Below are 17,729 nucleotides of genomic sequence, written 5' to 3'. Positions count from 1 at the left end.
TTTGTGAGGCCGGGCGCGGTGGCTCAAGCCTGTAATCCCAGCACTTTGGGAGGCCGAGGCGGGTGGATCACGAGGTCAAGAGATCGAGACCATCCTGGTCAACACGGTGAAACCCCGTCTCTACTAAAAATACAAAAATTAGCTGGGCATGGTGGCGCACGCCTGTAGTCCCAGCTACTCGGGAGGCTGAGGCAGGAGAATTGCCTGAACCCAGGAGGCGGAGGTTGCGGTGAGCCGAGATCGCGCCATTGCAGTCCAGCCTGGGTAACAAGAGCGAAACTCCTTCTCAAAAAAAAAAAAAAAAAAAAAAATCTTTGTGAATCTGATAGCTGAAGATGGTGATATTGTTACTCTAATTTGCATTTCTTTGGCCAGTAGTAAGATTGAGAAAATTTCCTGTAATTACTGGCTATATTTATATTTCTTTTATGAATTTTCTATGTATGTCCATATGAAGATGATAGAATATTAGTAGCTCTTTGTTATATGTTGGTGATTGTTTTCCTCAGGTATCCTTTCCTGTTAAATTATTTAGTTTTTTTGTTTGTTTTGTTTTGTTTTTGAGACACTCTGTCCCCAGGCTGGAATGCAGTGGTGCAATCTCAGCTCACTGCAACCTCTGCCTCCTGAGTTCAAGCAATTCTCCTGCCTCACTCAGCCTCCCAAGTAGCTGCGATTACAGGCGCCTGCCACCACGCCCGGCTAATTTTTGTATTTTTAGTAGAGACGGGGGTTTCACCATGTTGGCCAGAATGGTCTCACTCTCCTGACCTCAAGTGTTCCACCCACCTCAGCCTCCCAAAGTGCTGGGATTACAGACGTGAGCCACCACACCTGGCCTTAGTTTTTTAAAAATGGCCTTGTAGAAGTTTAAATATTAGCCAATTTATCTTTTCCTTTTTGATTTCTGCTTCTGGAATCTTGTTTGTAAACTTCTTTATTTCAAGAATATAGAACTATTTTTTCTTTTTTAAAAAATTCTCTAATCCATTTGGTGTTTAATGTTAGTTATGAACTGTGAGTCTGGAACTAACTTTGCTTCCCCACGCTCTCGTCCCCCACCTTTTCAGTCATCTGTGAAATTTCACATCTTTCCCACTGGCCTTCTAATCCCCCTCCCTCATCTAATTGTCAAGTGGGGTCAGTTCTACCTTTGTAATTGTTCATTATTCTGTTTCCACCACTGTGCCAGTTAAAGAATATATTACCGGCCGGGCGCGGTGGCTCACGCCTGTAATCCCAGCACTTTGGGAGGCCGAGGCGGGTGGATCACGAGGTCAAGAGATCGAGACCATCCTGGTCAACATGGTGAAACCCCGTCTCTACCAAAAATACAAAACATTAGCTGGGCATGGTGGCACGTGCCTGTAATCCTAGCTACTCAGGAGTCTGAGGCAGGAGAATTGCCTGAACCCAGGAGGCGGAGGTTGCGGTGAGCCGAGATCGCGCCATTGCACTCCAGCCTGGGTAACATGAGTGAAACTCCGTCTCAAAAAAAAAAAAAAAAAAAAAGAAAGAATATATTACCTCTCACCTGGATTCCTGAAGTGGTTGCCTGATATTTCTCCTTTGTATCTGTCGTCCACACTGCTGTCCAAGTTTCCTTTCTAAGTCTACTTGAACACCTCCCATAGTTCACATTCCTGCAGGTTAAATGACTGATGCAGATACCTTTCTACTGCCTTCTCTACCCCAGTGATTTACCATTCATTCACTGAATATGCCATTTGTTTTCAGGCTTCTTATTTTGTCTTTGTTTGTGCTGTCCCTTTATGTTACATGGTTCCTTTTTTCATTTTTCACTACTGTACATACCATTTATTTGAGCAAAGCCTAATTCAAATATCATCTCCTATGGTGGCTAGTTGTTTAAGCATAAGTATTACCAGAGGGTGATTTCCTTGAAGTCAGGGACTGGTATTCAGTGCATGCTGTACCATGGATAATTGTTACACAGAGTAGTCAGTTCAAAATGTTTCCTCAATGAGTGTGTGTCAGAATATATACCTTTTTTTTTTTTTTGAGGAATTGACTTAAAATACTTATGAAAGAAAAGTTTTAAAAAAATAGACTAAATATAAAAGGATGTAAGTATTACTATGTAGGCTGAGCACAGTAGCTCATGCCTATAGTCCCAGCACTTTGGGAGACTGAGGTGGAAGGATCCCTTGAGCCCAGGAGTTCAAGACCATCCTGAGCAACATAGGCAGTTGCTGTCTCTACAAATAATTTTTAAAATCAGCCTGGTGTGGTGGTACACACCTGTGGTCCCAGCTACTCAGGAGGCTGAGGTGGGAGGATCACTGAGACCAGGAGGTTGAGGCTACAGTGAGTCGTGGTTGGGCCACTGAATTCCAGCGTGGGTGACAGAGCAAGACCCTGTCTCAAAAAAAATAAAAAGACTATGTAATTAAAGATAGCCTTTTGTATTAGCATTCATTTTTGTACTAATTGTATCAACTTCACCAATGTTTGATACTTTAGACCTCTCTCTTAGTGCTTGATAGAGTAAGGAGTGTTAATGAGGTCACATATGTTGGTGTGGGATACTTCAGGAAGCCCAGTTTCAGAACTTGAGCATTTGTTACATAGTGTTCAGTAGGTGGTAGCTGTTATTATTTTTGAAGGAGGAAGTATACTGTAGGAATTAAGAGTATGGGCTTCAGTGCTGGGTCTGGTGACATGCTATTCCCAGCACTTTGAGAGGCTAAGGCAGGTGGATGGCTTGAACACAGGAGTAGGAGACCACCCTGGGTAACTTTGTCTCTACCACAAAAAGTGCAAAAATTAGCTGGACATGGTGCACGTGCTTGTGACCCCAGCTTCTTGAGAAGCTGAGGTAGGAGGATGGCTTGAACGCAGGAAGTCAAAGCTGCAGTGAGCCATGATTACACCACTGCACAGACCCTGTCTCAAAAAAAAACCCAAAAAACAAAAAAAGGAAAAAAAACAGAGTATGGGCTTCAGAATCACACCAACCTGGGTTCAAGTGCAAGCTTACTTGCCAGATAATCTTGAAAAATACTTTTTGGAACCCATAGTTTATCTGTAAAATAATTACAATAGTACTCAGGAGGTTGTTGCAAAGATTGAGATTACAATGTATGTAAAGTATTTAGCTTCATGTCTGCTACATGGTGTGAAGATTTTTAGCGACATTTATATTAAAAATGAATCATTTTATGTTACTTTTTTCCTGTTTAGTAATTGTGTTTCAGATCTGACATCACTTTTTAAAAATTTTGCATTTCAGATTGGCTAAAGCAGTTCTGGGGTTAAACTAGAAGAGAATATACTGAATATATAAATTCTATATCCCATTTGAGAGGAGAGATTAAGAACCCTGTTGTCAGCCTGTTAACACCTCTTGTGAGAAATATGAAAAATGTTAAGTGTTAGGCCGGGCGCGGTGGCTCACGCCTGTAATCCCAGCACTTTGGGAGGCCGAGGCGGGTGGATCACGAGGTCAAGAGATCGAGACCATCCTGGTCAACATGGTGAAACCCCGTCTCTACTAAAAATACAAAAATTAGCTGGGCATGGTGGCATGTGCCTGTAATCCCAGCTACTCAGGAGGCTGAGGCAGGAGAATTGCCTGAACCCAGGAGGCGGAGGTTGCGGTGAGCCGAGATCGCGCCATTGCACCACAGCCTGGGTAACAAGAGGGAAACTCCGTCTAAAAAAAAAAAAAAAAAAAGAAAAATGTGAAGTGTTTTATGCCGAGCTCTACTTGTGGTTTTGGTCGAGCCCTGATCGCACGTAGGACTTGCTGATGTCACACCACCTTGGTATGATGTTGTCCAAACTTTGTCTAAAAAGTTGCTTATTTGTTAAAGCATTTGTACTTGTTTGCTAGCGAAGAAAATTTAAACAACCCCACATTGTTGCCAAAGTGATTTTCTGAAACAGATCTGATCAGGTCATTCTTCAGTGTCCCCCAAGACTAGGATGCAGTAAAGGTTTCTTAGTGTGGTAAATAAGGCCTTGCATGATCCAGCCTGCTTACTTTGTCATCATCTCCTCCCATTGTCCCCTTGCCTTTACCTTCCAATTGTGCTGGTGCTGAGCTACCTGTGACACACCTTGTTTTTTTGTTCCTGCCTGCCTTTGACCATGTTTTTTCTACTATTTGGGGGCCTTCTGTGCTTTGGCTATTTGGTAAACTCCTCTTCCTTCTTTAAAACCCATTAATATTTGTGAATGATGTGAAGCTGGAAGAGAAGTTAGTATTTTGGGTGGCAGAATTAGGATCCAAAAGATCTGATATTAGGGACAGTTGACTGACTCTAACATGAAGATATGTCATGGAGATGAGTGCAAATAATGATTTTATTATGGAATTGTAGAGATGCAGTTCAGCAGCTCTATATTCAGGGAAAAAAAACGAGTCTCTGTTGATTGAAAAAGCATAATAAAATAATTTAATCTGAGGCTTTGTGATTAGGGACTGTCAGAATGAAGAAGATGATAGTCCTGTTCCATTTCAGGCTGGTCAGACCATACCTGGAACACAGTATTCAGTTGGAGAATGTTCAGAGATGAGCAAAAGACGTGAGTGGCAGAGATCATGTCTAACACGGCTAGTATCATGGTAACGTTTTGAGTGCTTACTCTGTGCCAGGCACTGTTCTTAGTATTTTATATGTACTGTTGTCTCTTTAATCCTCATAAACATTCTGTGGGTAGGTGCTATTATTCTGTTTTTATGATAGGTGCTTGAAGGAGCTGAAATCATTTTACTTGTGGAAGTGTCAGCATGTGACTCATCATGAGGGGATAGGAGGAAAGGCGCAAATATTTTTTCAATACCCAGCCAAGTACTGTGTTAGCTCTATATGTCACTCGCAACCTTATTTAATCCTCAATGACAAACGTATTTGGAAGGTATTCTTACCCTTTGTTAACAAATAAAGGAAGTGGTTAAGTAGCTTGCTGTCTTTCTTGGTAAGTGCCAGAGACAGGTCACAGAACCAGGTCTTTCCAACTCCGTGGCCCATGCTACTCACATTAGGCTTTTATTTTTATATTCTATTGCTTCAGAAGCAGCTTAGGGTGCCAATAGAGATCTGATGCCAGCTAAACAAAAACTTTCTGACTACCGGAATCCAGAAATGAACCGGGTTATCTTGAATGTTTGAATCTCAGGAATCAAACATTTAGGAAGCTTCAGGATCAGGAAGCTCAGCCTGCTTCCTGTTTTGGCTGAGATGTTTTGAGAACATTAAGGTATCAAATTGGGGATGGAGAAGAACATGTGAGGGGAGTGGAGGAATTGAGATGGGCCAAAAGATCTTTCATGAGCCTTCCATCCTTGATATTATAGGATTATTGCTAGGACAGGGTTAAACGTGAGAATTGGTAAAAAGTTGTGTTAGCCAATGATTTTTCTTCTGTGCATAGATTGATTGATTTTGAGACAAGAGTTTCACTCTGTCACCCAAGCTGGAGTGCAGTGGTTCAATCACAGCTCACTGCATCTTCAAACTCCCAGGCTCAAGCAACCCTTCCCATCTCAGCCAGAGTTTTATTTTTAAATATCTTTATAGGTGGGGCACAGTGGCTTACGCCTGTAATCCCAGCACTTTGGGAGGCCAAGGTGGGCATATCACTTGAGGTCAGGCATTTAAGACCAGCCTGACCAACACGATGAAACCCCATCTCTACTAAAAATAACAAAAATTAACCAGGCGTAGTGGTGGACGCCTGTAATCCCACCTACCCGGGAGGCTGAGACAGGAGAATTGCTTGAACACTGGAGGCAGAGGTTGCAGTGAGCTGAGATCCCGCCATTGCACTCCAACCTGGGTGACAAAGTGAGACTCCCTCTCAAGGAAAAAAAAAAAGCTAAAGATACGGTTTAGCAGCTCTGTATTTAGGGACAAAAGACACGAGTCTCTGTTGATTGAAAAGCATAATAATTTAACCTGAGGCTTTGTGGTTATGGAGTGTCAGAATGAAGAAGATGATAGTCCTGTTCCATTTCAGGCTGGTCAGACCATACCTGGAACACGGTATTCAGTAGGAGAATGAATTTAACCAGTTTTGGTTTTTTTTGTTTTTTTGTTTGTTTGTTTGTTTTGAGACAAAGACTTGCTCTGTTGCCCAGGCTCGAGTGCAACAATGTGATCTCAGCTCATGCCTCAGTTTCCAAGTAGTAGCTGGGATTACAGGCATACTCTACCATACCTGGCTAATTTTAGTATTTTTTGTGGAGACTGAGTTTCACCATGTTGGCCAGGCTGATCTCCGACTCCTGACCTCAAATGATCCACCCACCTTAGCCTCCCAAAGTGCTGGAATTTCAGGTGTGAGCCATGTCACCATGCTGAACTTAAACCAGTTCTAAATATTTAAGTTTTATAAGAAAAGTTTTGTGTCTAAGTTGAAAATCACTGATGGATTTAATTAAGCTAAAATACCTTTAATTATTAAGTAGACAGAATGTGGAGAGATACCAGCCTTTTTCCTTCCTGGTAGATCTGAAATTTTGCCCTATTTAGACAGCCTGTGGAACTCAGGCTTCTGGCCTTCTGGGTGTTGTAGTGAGAGCAACAGTGATCAAGTGAGGCGGATTCTAAACCTAGGAATCAGTCTTGTTATTCCACCTTTGCCACTAGCTATTGGATGACCTTGGATCAGCCTTATTCTAATTTGTAAATGAGGGGATTGTGCAAATAGCTTATTAACCTCTGAGCAGACTTATGGGCAGTTAAATTCTTTTTCAATGTTTATATTTTTAATTTGAAGTTGTACTTCTAAGGACCTTTCCTGAGGAATTAATTCTAAGTAAAGAAGAACACAGTGCGCAAAGATATTCCTTGCAGTATTATTTAATGGTTGAAAACATTTAGAAATTATGTAAATGTCTAATATATGTGAGTAAGCCCTTGGTTAAATTTTTATGTAAACTTAAGTCTTCAGAAACTGTATTATAACATGAAAAATATCCATAAAAATTTGAGAAATGTTTACTAATTGTCCCTATGTGTTTACTTCATTTTAAAAAGAAAAATAAGTAACTTTTTTTTATATCCTGTTATGTGCTTGAGGGCCATTTTTGGCTTAGGCTGTAGTTGTTCACTTCGTCCCTGTTAAAGCCCAAGTTAGATTGTCCCCTGAGAGTTATAGAGTGTGTGTGTGTTTGTGTGTGTGTGTGTGTGTGTGTGTGTGTGTGTGTAATTTTTGAGACAGAGTTTTGCTCTGTTGCCCAGGCTAGAGTAAGGTGGCGCAGTCATAGCTCACTGAAGCCTTGACCTCCAGGGCTCAGACAGTCCTCCTGCCTCAGCCTCTCAAGTATCTGGGACTACGGATATATGCTACCAGGCCTGGCTAATTTTTAATTTTTTTTTTTTTTTTGTAGAGACAGGGTCTGGCTGTGTTGCCAGGCTGGTCCTGAACTCTTGGGCTCAAGCAATCCCCCTGCCTTGGCCTCCCAAAGTGCTGGGATTTCAGGTGTGAGCCACTGTGCCTAGCCATTTTTAGATATATATTATGTTAAAAACAAACAAAGAGATTTTCCCTAGAAGTACATTTGCTTCCTGGCTCTCACATTTTGTGATTCTGTGATTTAGTGGAAGAAGGATAATCTCTTGTGAGCTGTAGAGAAAGACTGAAAGAGGGTTTGTTATGTTAACTTGGAATTAGAGTAGAATCTAAACTTCTGCCAACATTAAAAATAATAGTAACATGACATTCTACTTTTCAAAGCAGTTTGGTCCGGATTTACTTGTTTGTGACAGGGTTTCACTTTGTCACCCTAACTAGAGTGCAGTGGCATGATCTCAAATCAATGCAGCTTCTACCTACTGGATTCAAGTGATCCTGCTATCTCAGCCTCCCAAGTATCTGGGACTATAGGTGCATGCCACCATGCTGCCTAATTTTTGTATTTTTAGCAGAGATGGGATTTCACCATGTTGTCCAGGATGGTCTTGAATTCCTGACTTCAAGTGATTGACCCGCCTTTGCCTCCCAAAGTACTGGGATTACAGGTGTGAGCCACCTCATCCTGCCTGGTCCTGACTTATTTTATTCTTTTTTTTTTTTTTTTTTTTTATGAGACGGAGTGTAGCTCTGTCACCAGACTGGAGTGCAGTGGCATGATCTTGGCTGACAACAATCTCTGCCTCCCAGGTTCAAGTGATGCTCTGCCTCAGTCTTCCGAGTAGCTTGGATTATAGGTGTGCACCACCACGCCCAGCTAATTTTTGTGTTTTTTAGTAAAGACGGGGTTTCACCATGTTGGCTAGGATGGTCTCGATCAGTTGACCTTGTGATCCACCTGCCTCGGCCTCCCAAAGTGCTGTGATTACACGCATGAGCCACCACACCCGGCCTGTTTTATTCTTATAAACAAACCAGGTGATACTCCATTGTGAAATAGTTCAGATTGGTGGGCAAGCCCCATGTATGGTGACTTGGAGGGCAGCTTCAGTTTGGAGCAGTTGTTTAGAAACACTGTATTTTGCCTCCCTGTTTATTCTAGCTCATTTTTTCTACTTACTCGCCTTCACCAAATCACAGTTGGCCTTTTTTCTCTGACATGACACCTGTATTACATGAAACGTATTCTACTCAGCTATCGGAAACATCTAAGTCAGGACTGTTTTATAGCTGCTGGATTAGGGAAAGGAAATAAAAAGAATTGTGGGCGATGTCACCATTGTCTCTCTTTTTATTTTTAGTTTAGTTTAGAAATCCCAGAAAAGAGGAAAAACTAAACACCTCTGGTAACTGGCTCTGATTCAAGGCAAAGGTATCTATTGTGCTCTGTATCCATAGCTTTCCCTATGTGTTTACTTCATTTTAAAAAGAAAAATAAGTAACTTTTTTTTTTTTGATACTGTTATGTGCTTGAGGGCCATTTTTGGCTTAGGCTGCAGTTGTTCACTTTGACCCTGTTAATGAGAGCCCAAGTTAGATTGTCCCCTGAGAGCTGGAGCTGCCAGTAGTTGTTTGCCAGAATGATTTTCTCAGTATCCTTTTCAGTAGTAAAAAGATGAGATGTGTCCTTGAACTGCACTATTTTCCATACCAACAACTGCTATTCTTTTCCACGTTGGTCTTTGAGTCTTTAGGCTCAATAGAGTTATAGTTTAGATTTTTGTAGCCATTTCAAATTGGTATCTAGTTTGATTATTATGACAACTCTTCTGGAAAACTCATTTGTTTCATTTTTCCCCATTTCTGACCATTTAAGTTCTGCTACTTGAAAGAAAGAAAACCAAGCAGAGAAGCTTGTCACTGAGTATAGGAAACAACCAGAAAATTATCTGGCCTGTTCATATCCCCATCAGCCTTCATGTGTTAGAGAATATGCTGGCTGCTTAAAAGGAAGGGTAGATTTAAAAGCAAGATTGAGCTGGGAGTGGTGGCTCACTTCTGTAACCCCAGCACTTTGGGAGGCCAAGGCGGGTGGGTCACCTGAGGTCAGGAGTTCGAGACCAGCCTGACCAATCTGGTGAAACCCCAACTCTACTAAAAATACGAAAAATTAGCCAGGCATGGAGGCAGGCACAGTGGTGGGCGCCTGTAATCCCAGCTACCTGGGAGGCTGAGGCAGGAGAATGGCTTGAACCTGGGAGGCGGAGGCTGCAATGAGCTGAGATTGCGCCATTGCACTCTAGCTGGGGCAACAAGAGTGAAACTGTCTCAAAATTGAATAAATAAAAGCAAGATTGAGTGACTATTCTATAGAATTTGAGAAAAATAGGATAATTGTTGTTTCACCTTGTTTTATTTAAAAAAAAAGATTCTGAGGCATATTCTCAGTTTGAAAAGATAGAATACAAGAAATTTTATTCTGAATTATAAAGTATGATAGACAGACATTCTATAGTCTCATCTTTCCAGCAATTTTAGTACTATAAAGAATATGTGGCCGGGCGCGGTGGCTCACGCCTGTAATCCCAGCACTTTGGGAGGCCGAGGCGGGTGGATCACGAGGTCAAGAGATCGAGACCATCCTGGTCAACATAGTGAAACCCCGTCTCCACTAAAAATACAAAAAATTAGCTGGGCATGGTGGCGCATGCCTGTAATCCCAGCTACTCGGGAGGCTGAGGCAGGAGAATTGCCTGAACCCAGGAGGCGGAGGTTGCGGTGAGCCGAGATTGCGCCATTGCACTCCAGCCTGGGCAACAAGAGCGAAACTCCGTCTCAAAAAAAAAAAAAAAAAAAAAGAATATGTAAAAACACATAAATGTGATAAATACAATTTACATATTATTTGGCCTACATTTTTATTGATAGTGTCTTATGCGTTTTTGTGGATATATATGTCTGTGTGTATGGCATATTCAGATAGATAGTTCCTCCAGCTTTATTTGCCTTTTAATTTAAACTTGTTTTTTTTTTTTGAGATGGAGTCTTACTCTGTCATGCCCAGGCTGGGGTGCAGTGGTGCTACCTCGGTTCACTGCAGCCTCCACCTCCTGAGTTCAAGCGATTCTACTGCCTCAGCCTCCCAAGTAGCTGGGATTACAGGTGCCCGCCACCACACCTGACTATTTTTTTGTATTTTTAGTCAAGACAGGATTTTATCATGTTGTCCATGCTGGTCTCGAACTCCTGACTTCAAGTGATCCGCCCACCTCAGCCTCCCAAAGTGCTGGAATTACAGGCATGAGCCACCGCATCTGGCCTCTAATTTAAATTTCTATGTGGTAATAAACATAAATATTTCATTTTTCTGTGTCAGTAAATCTGATTTTTACTTCAGTCTGCTGTATCATGAACCTTTTTTTATTTGGCTTTTCAAAGATTTATCACTTTGAAAAAGACCAGGCAACATCTAGCATTTGGGAGATTTTTTTTTTTTCTGTTATGGTAAAGAATGTAAGGATAATGTCAGCCTTGTGAAATTTGAGTGGAAGAGACTGGGCATGGTGTTTCATCCCTGTAATCCTAGCATTTTGGGAAGCTGAGGGGGGTGGATCACCTGAGGTCAGGAGTTCGAGACGAGCCTGGCCAACATGGTGAAACCCTGACTCTATTAAAAACACAAAAATTAGCTGGGCACGGTGGCAGGCGCCTGTAATCCCAGCTACTTGGGAGGCTGAGGCAGCAGAATTGCTTAAACCCAGGAGGCAGAGGTTGCAGTGAGTTGAGATTGTGCCATTGCACTCCAGACTGACAGCAGAGTGAGACCCCGTCTTAAAAAAAAACTAAAAAATACCAGATGTTTCATTTGAAGATACAAAAATAGAATAAAATAAAAACTAAAAAAAATAAAAATTGAGGCCGGGCGCAGTGGCTCACGCCTGTAATCCCAGCACTTTGGGAGGCCGAGGCGGGTGGATCACAAGGTCAAGAGATCGAGACCATCCTGGGCAACATGGTGAAACCCCGTCTCTACTAAAAATACAAAAAATTAGCTGGGCATGGTGATGCGTGCCTGTAATCCCAGCTACTCGGGAGGCTGAGGCAGGAGAATTGCCTGAACCCAGGAGGCGGAGGTTGCGGTGAGCCGAGGTCGCGCCATTGCACTCCAGCCTGGGTAACAAGAGCGAAACTCTGTCTCAAAAATAAAATAAAATAAAATAAAAATAAAAATTGAGTGGAATCATTTTAAATTAGGAGTTTTAAATCTGGGGTTTATAAAGTCAATAATGTCTCTGAAATCATATGTAAAATTTAAGTATATGTATATTTTTCTGGGGAAGGGTCTGTAGCTTTCCTTAGATATTCACAGGATTCTGTGGCCAAACAGTGGTTGAAAACTGTAGCCATGGACTGGGTGCAGTGACTCACGCCTGTAATTCTAGCACTTCGGGAGGCTGAGGCAGGTGGATCACTTGAGGTCAGGAGTTTGAGATTACCCTGGCCAACATGGCAGAACCCCGTCTCTACTAAAAATACAAAAATTATCTGGGCATGGTGTATGCCTGGAGTCCCAGCTACTCAGGAGGCTGAGGCAGGAGAATCACTTGAACCTGGGAGGTGGAGGTTGCAGTGAGCTGAGATTGCGCCACTGCATTCTAACCTGGGCAATAGAGTGAGACTGTGTCTCAAAAAAAAAAAAAAAAAAAAGAAAAGAAAAGAAAGCCATTACCATTACCTGTGTTTCTGTTGGTAGAAAATACATGTAACTAAACTTTTTTTTTTTTTTTTTTTATCTTAGGCTTTCTTGAAATTTCTTTAGAGGTATTTGAAGGGGAAAATATAGCTTTATTTTTTAAATTTTATTCTTTGTTTTTTTTTTGGAAAATAGTTTTCCAATCCTTTCTACAACCTCCACCCTGCCTCCAGAAATCTAAGAATTCATTATTTACTGATTCCATAGCTTTTAGTATTTTAGCTGTGATAATTGAGTCTGTTTTAATAACCCCCAAACAACCTTAAAACCTGGACCTAGAAATTCACTGTGGATTCTGAGTTCTGAAACTGGAAAAGAATATCAGCAACAAATTTAAGCTTCTGAACAGTTGAGATGTGGCTTCCGTTACAAATGACTTTTCTTAGGATTTGTTAAAGCGTAACTTAAGGACTGAGGGAAAGGGTCTGAGGTGCAGGGAGCAGTCGGGATCAGGAGGCAGCTGGCCGTGTTGCTGCAGCAGAGGAAAGCGGGGTGCAGAAGAAAGTGGCATTCGTGCTCAGAAATTTTCCTAAGTTCCTGCCTCTGAGATCTGACTGGGCCAGGGCAAAGATGTGTGTGAAACTGATTGTAAAAGAGTACTGTTACGTTCAATTTAAGCTTCTCCAGGGAGAATGGAAATGAAGCTTAAAATCTCTAAGGAAAAGTTCTGACCTTCCCTATTTTTTTCACATCCTCTCTCCTTTTGTGCAGATGGATGGAAGCGTGCCTCGGGGAAGATCTGCCCCCTACCACAGAACTGGAGGAGGGGCTGAGGAATGGGGTCTATCTCGCCAAACTGGGGAACTTCTTCTCTCCCAGAGTGGTGTCCCTCAAAAAAATCTATGATCGAGAACAGACCAGATACAAGGTGAGTCCCTCCCTGCTTAGGGCTTAGATTTCTGTCAGCTTGAGAAAATTAGTATGCTTTATTTTGTGTAAGACTTGTTGAGAAATATGTGTAAGGTGTGTTTGTTTGAATGAAGTATAGCCTTTACAATGCCTGGCAGAATGGAGACATTTGTGCAAAGGCAATATGCAGTAGGAAAATAATGTTATATCTCTTTTAGAATTAGTCTGGAAAGCCCCCACACACACACAAAAAAAGATATACTAGGAAGAGAACTTTAGCTGTCTTGTGTTTCTGATAGAATTCTTTTTTTTTTTTTTTGAGACGGAGTTTCGCTCTTGTGACCCGGGCTGGAGTGCAATGGCGCGATCTCGGCTCACCGCAACCTCCGCCTCCTGGGTTCAGGCAATTCTCCTGCCTCAACTTCCTGAGTAGCTGGTATTACAGGCACGCGCCACCATGCCCAGCTGATTTTTTGTATTTTTAGTAGAGACGGGGTTTCACCGTGTTGACCAGGATGGTCTCGATCTCTTGACCTCGTGATCCACCCGCCTCGGCCTCCCAAAGTGCTGGGATTACAGGCTTGAGCCACCGCGCCCGGCTCTGATAGAATTCTTATGATGTTATATATCTAGAAATTTTCCTAGTTGAAGATGAATTTTTTAATTCTTTAGAAGGTAAAGGAAGTAACTAGGGGAATTACTACTTTAAATCTAATTTTAGGCTGGGCTTGCTGGTTCTTACCTGTAATCCCAGCACTTTGGAAGGCCAAGGTGGTAGGATCACTTGAGGCCAGGAGTTTGAGACCAGCTTGGGCAATGTAATGAGACCCTGTCTAAAAAAAAAAAAGCAAGAGGATTGCTTTAGCCGAGGAGGTCGAGGCCGTAGGAAGTTATGATTGTGCCACTTCGCTCCCGACTGTTCCTTAAAAAAATAATAATAATTTTAAGCACTGAGATTTGTTGGCAAATTGAATGTAAAGGCAACTTTATGAAAAAACATGACCCTGCAATACTGGAGTGCAAGGTACAATGGGAAAGTGATTCAGTTTCAGAAAATTGAGATAAGTGAGTGGGTTTGATTCCTGAGTTCAAGGCCCTGTAAAAAAGAAGACTGCTTAATTAAGTTGGGATGTTAGGCCAGGCATGGTGGCTCATGCCTGTAATCCCACTTTCAGAGGCTGAGGCAGGCGATCACTTGAGGTCAGGAGTTCAAGACCAATCCCGCCAACTTGGTGAAACCCCATCTCTACCAAAATTACAAAGATTAGCTGGGCTTGGTGGAACGCACCTGTAATCCCAGCCACTGGGGAGGCTGAGGTAGGAGAATTAGGCTTACTCATTCTGAGTTTGGGCCCAATTATTACAGCTGGCCACCCTTAACTTAACTCGCCTCATTTGAACCCGGGAGGCTGACATTGCAGTGAGCCGAGATCATGCCACTGCACCCCAGTCTCGGCAACAGAGCAAGACTCTGACTCCCAAAAATAAATGGGGATGTTGAGAGGGACCAAATTTTGTTGTCTACGGAGCTTCTGTAGGGAGCTTGCCTGTGAACTCTTACTTGAAGAAGGATGAGTATGAAAGATAGTGGAGAATTGCATTACTAAGACCAGATGTAAGGGTGGCCAGCTGTAATAATTGGGACTGTGGGAGCATGCTACCACACCAGGCTAATTTTTAAAAATTTTAGTGTAGAGATGGGGGTCTCACTATGTTGCCCAGATTCGTCTCCAGCTCCTGGGCTTAAGTTCTCCTCCTCCTTGGCCTCTCAAAGTCCCAGGATTACTGGTATGAGCCACTGTGCCGAGCCCTGTGTTCAGTTTTGAATACACAGTTATTCTAGAGACAACTCTGGAGCTATTCTATAGGCAGAATGGGAAGATAGTGTAAAAGGAGAGTGGAAACTTTCCAGCAATAATTTTTTAAAAAAATGCCTGGGTGCAGTGGCTTATTCCTGTAATCCCAGCACTTTGGAGGGCTTGAGGTGAGATACCTCACTTGAGTCTAGGAGTTTGAGATCAGCCTGGGCAACAAAGTGAGACCTCCTCTCTACAAAAAAATAGAAAAAAAATTAGATGGGCTTGGTGGCACATACCTGTAGTCTCTTGGGAGGCAAAGTTGAGAAGATCTCCTGAGCCCCGGAGGTAAGGCTGCAGTAAGCCAATTGTGCCACTGCTCTGTATCCTGGGCAGCAGAGTGGAGCCCTGTCTCAAAAAAAAAAAAAAAAAAAAAAGGCAGGGGGCAGAGGGGATATCTCTATATATAGAATGAAAGCCCAGATTGATTTTTTTTTTTTTTTTTTTTTTTTTTTTTTTTTTGAGGCGGAGTCTTGCTCTGTTGCCAAGGCTTCTGGAGTGCAGTGGTGCCGTCTTGGCTCACTGCAACCTCTACATCCTGGGTCAAGCAATTCTCCTGCCTCAGCCTCCCAAGTAACTGGGATTACAGGTACACACCACCATGCCTGGCTGATTTTTGTATTTTTAGTAGAGACCGGGTTTCACCATGTTGGCCAGGCTGGTGGTCTCTAACTCCTGACCTCAGGTGATCCACCCACCTTGGCCTCCCAAAGTGCTGGGATTACAGGAATGAGCCACTGTGCCCAGGGTGATATTTTTATATACCGTTTTGTGAATATCTTCTGTGTTCAGACACCATACTAATTACTTTATGTGCATTATCTCACTTAGTCTTTATACACAAAAAGCAGCTGTTCTGGATGGTAAAACTCTGTCCCTAAAGGATGAAGTGGCTTATCCAGTGTCACCATAGATTACTAAGCCAGTAATTGAATCCAAGATAATTTAACTCCAAAGACCACATGTTCTGTCAAGCATACGGTACACAGGAAGGCTCTCCAGGGGGTTCCTAAGTGAGAAGAGCTGAGATGTGGATTTGGCTTTTTGGTATTGGAATGTGAGCACAATGACCTCAAAATTAAGGAGAACTTGTCAAATCTCATGAGGAAGCTTTTGCAAGGAGAGTTTTTATTTAATATTTGCTTCAATACAGCCAGTGGTACCTAATGAGTTTTTTTTCTTCTAGGCGACTGGCCTGCACTTCAGACACACTGATAACGTGATTCAGTGGTTGAATGCCATGGATGACATTGGATTGCCTAAGGTAACTTATCTGAGATTAACAGTTTAGGCTTTATTCCAGCTGTTTTGGTATAACCCCCAAACAACCTGCTGTCATTCTACCTGTAAAATTATTCTCAAACTCTTTGGTGGTTTATTTAAATACTAAAGGATGTCTTTATTTGTGACTTAGGAAACAGTTTTGTTCTTTTTCTTTTGTATTCCTCATACCTGTTTCACTTTCCCCTAGAGAAATTTCCTATGATGATACCTACTTTCACTACATCAAATTGGAGACTGACACTTTACTGTTTTTCCCTAGATATAGAATTCACATGCTGTGAGATTCACCATTTTAAAGAATACCAAAGTAGTGGTTTTTATTTATTCACAAAGTTGTTAACATTAAAATTCGACCTTTGGGAATATAAGGAAATAGTTTAGAAACCTGTAGGGAGAATGAAGGCTTATTTTATATTATTTATTTATTTATTTATTTTCATTTTATATTTTAAATTGTAGAGGTGATAGAATGATGTCAACTTCCTGTATCTGTTTTTGGTCATGGCTGCAGTTTTGATACAGAATGTACATCTTCTGGGGGTTTTGCTCAGGAGTTTATTTAGTGTTGCTTTCAGTGAAATTGCCATCTCAGGACTGCCTGAATCTATAACTGCCACACTGTATTGTCACCCTTAGAGGCATGAATGGGTTTATTTCATTCTTTCTTTTGTTCTTTCTCTGTTTTTTTCTTTCTGTTTGTATCTTTTGACCTAAGAATTGTATTTCTGGGAAGTTATCCCAAATAAATAATCAGAAAGCACCAAAAAATATATACATAAGGATTTTTTTAGCATTGATTATGATAGAAAAAATTGATAGCAAAGTGCATATTTTTTCACAAGGGGTATTAATTATGTTACAGCCAAGTACTAGTGCTGTTAAAAAGGATATCAACCTAAATAAACAAAGGGTTTTTGATGTATTAAGTGGAGAAAGACAGCTTAAGGTTATAAGGGTTTATGTTCCGGCTAAGATCACTATTTTTGTGTAAAAATAAAGTGCATGTTCTTGGGAAAGATTTGTAAGGAGATAACAGTTTTCATTTCTGTGTGATGGGATTAAGTGTGGTTTTTATTTTCCTTATACTTTCCTGTAGAGTTAAAATTTTTGTAACCAAAGGAAAATTTGTTATTAAAAAAAACTGAGATGTAGAATATCAGAAGGTGGCTAAAACTATTTTATATTTTGTGCAGTATATAAAGTATACATTTTATATTTTGTGCAGTATATAAATATTCTATGTAGATAGGTATATTGTATAAATATGTTATATATAATATATAATTATATACAATTATACATTGTATATATATCATATACGGATATGTATACAGTATGCAACAGATATATATTGTTGCATACATATTTGTTGAATTGAGTTAAATCAGAGCTGAGTCTTTGCAGAAGACTAGCTTTTGTCTTCTTTTTTTCAGAGAAAGTGCTGAAGCTCTCTTCTTTGCCATTGGCATGCTTGAGAATTAGGCCCCACAAATATCAGGAAATGCAATACGTCAAGTTCTTATAGCTACTTGGCTGTCTGTGCATCTGTAACTTCCTTTTCCTGTTTTTGAATATAGTGTGAAATGCTGTACTATACAGTGTAAAATATTAAACTGTGTACCTGTAACTTCTTGTTCCTGATTTTTTTTTTTTTTTTTTTTTTT

General features: G+C 41.2%; 1 protein-coding gene across 4 annotated transcripts in view; it reads left to right on the top strand.

Moving 5' to 3' along the window:
• The window catches only part of IQGAP1 (IQ motif containing GTPase activating protein 1), a 109,997-nt gene that overhangs the window by 33,982 nt on the left and 58,286 nt on the right, over nt 1-17,729 (top strand). For all 4 annotated transcript variants that reach the window (XM_032262444.1, XM_032262443.1, XM_032262446.1 and 1 more), the window contains exons 3-4: nt 12,788-12,944; nt 15,968-16,045. In XM_032262444.1, the coding sequence (XP_032118335.1) occupies nt 12,788-12,944; nt 15,968-16,045 (235 nt within the window). The remainder of the gene's footprint in view (nt 1-12,787; nt 12,945-15,967; nt 16,046-17,729) is intronic.

Source organism: Sapajus apella, unplaced genomic scaffold, assembly GCF_009761245.1.
Source record: "Sapajus apella isolate SASKATOON/1434 unplaced genomic scaffold, GSC_monkey_1.0 scaffold129, whole genome shotgun sequence".
Classification (NCBI taxonomy): domain Eukaryota; kingdom Metazoa; phylum Chordata; class Mammalia; order Primates; family Cebidae; genus Sapajus; species Sapajus apella.
This window is presented reverse-complemented; position numbering and strand designations above follow the sequence as displayed.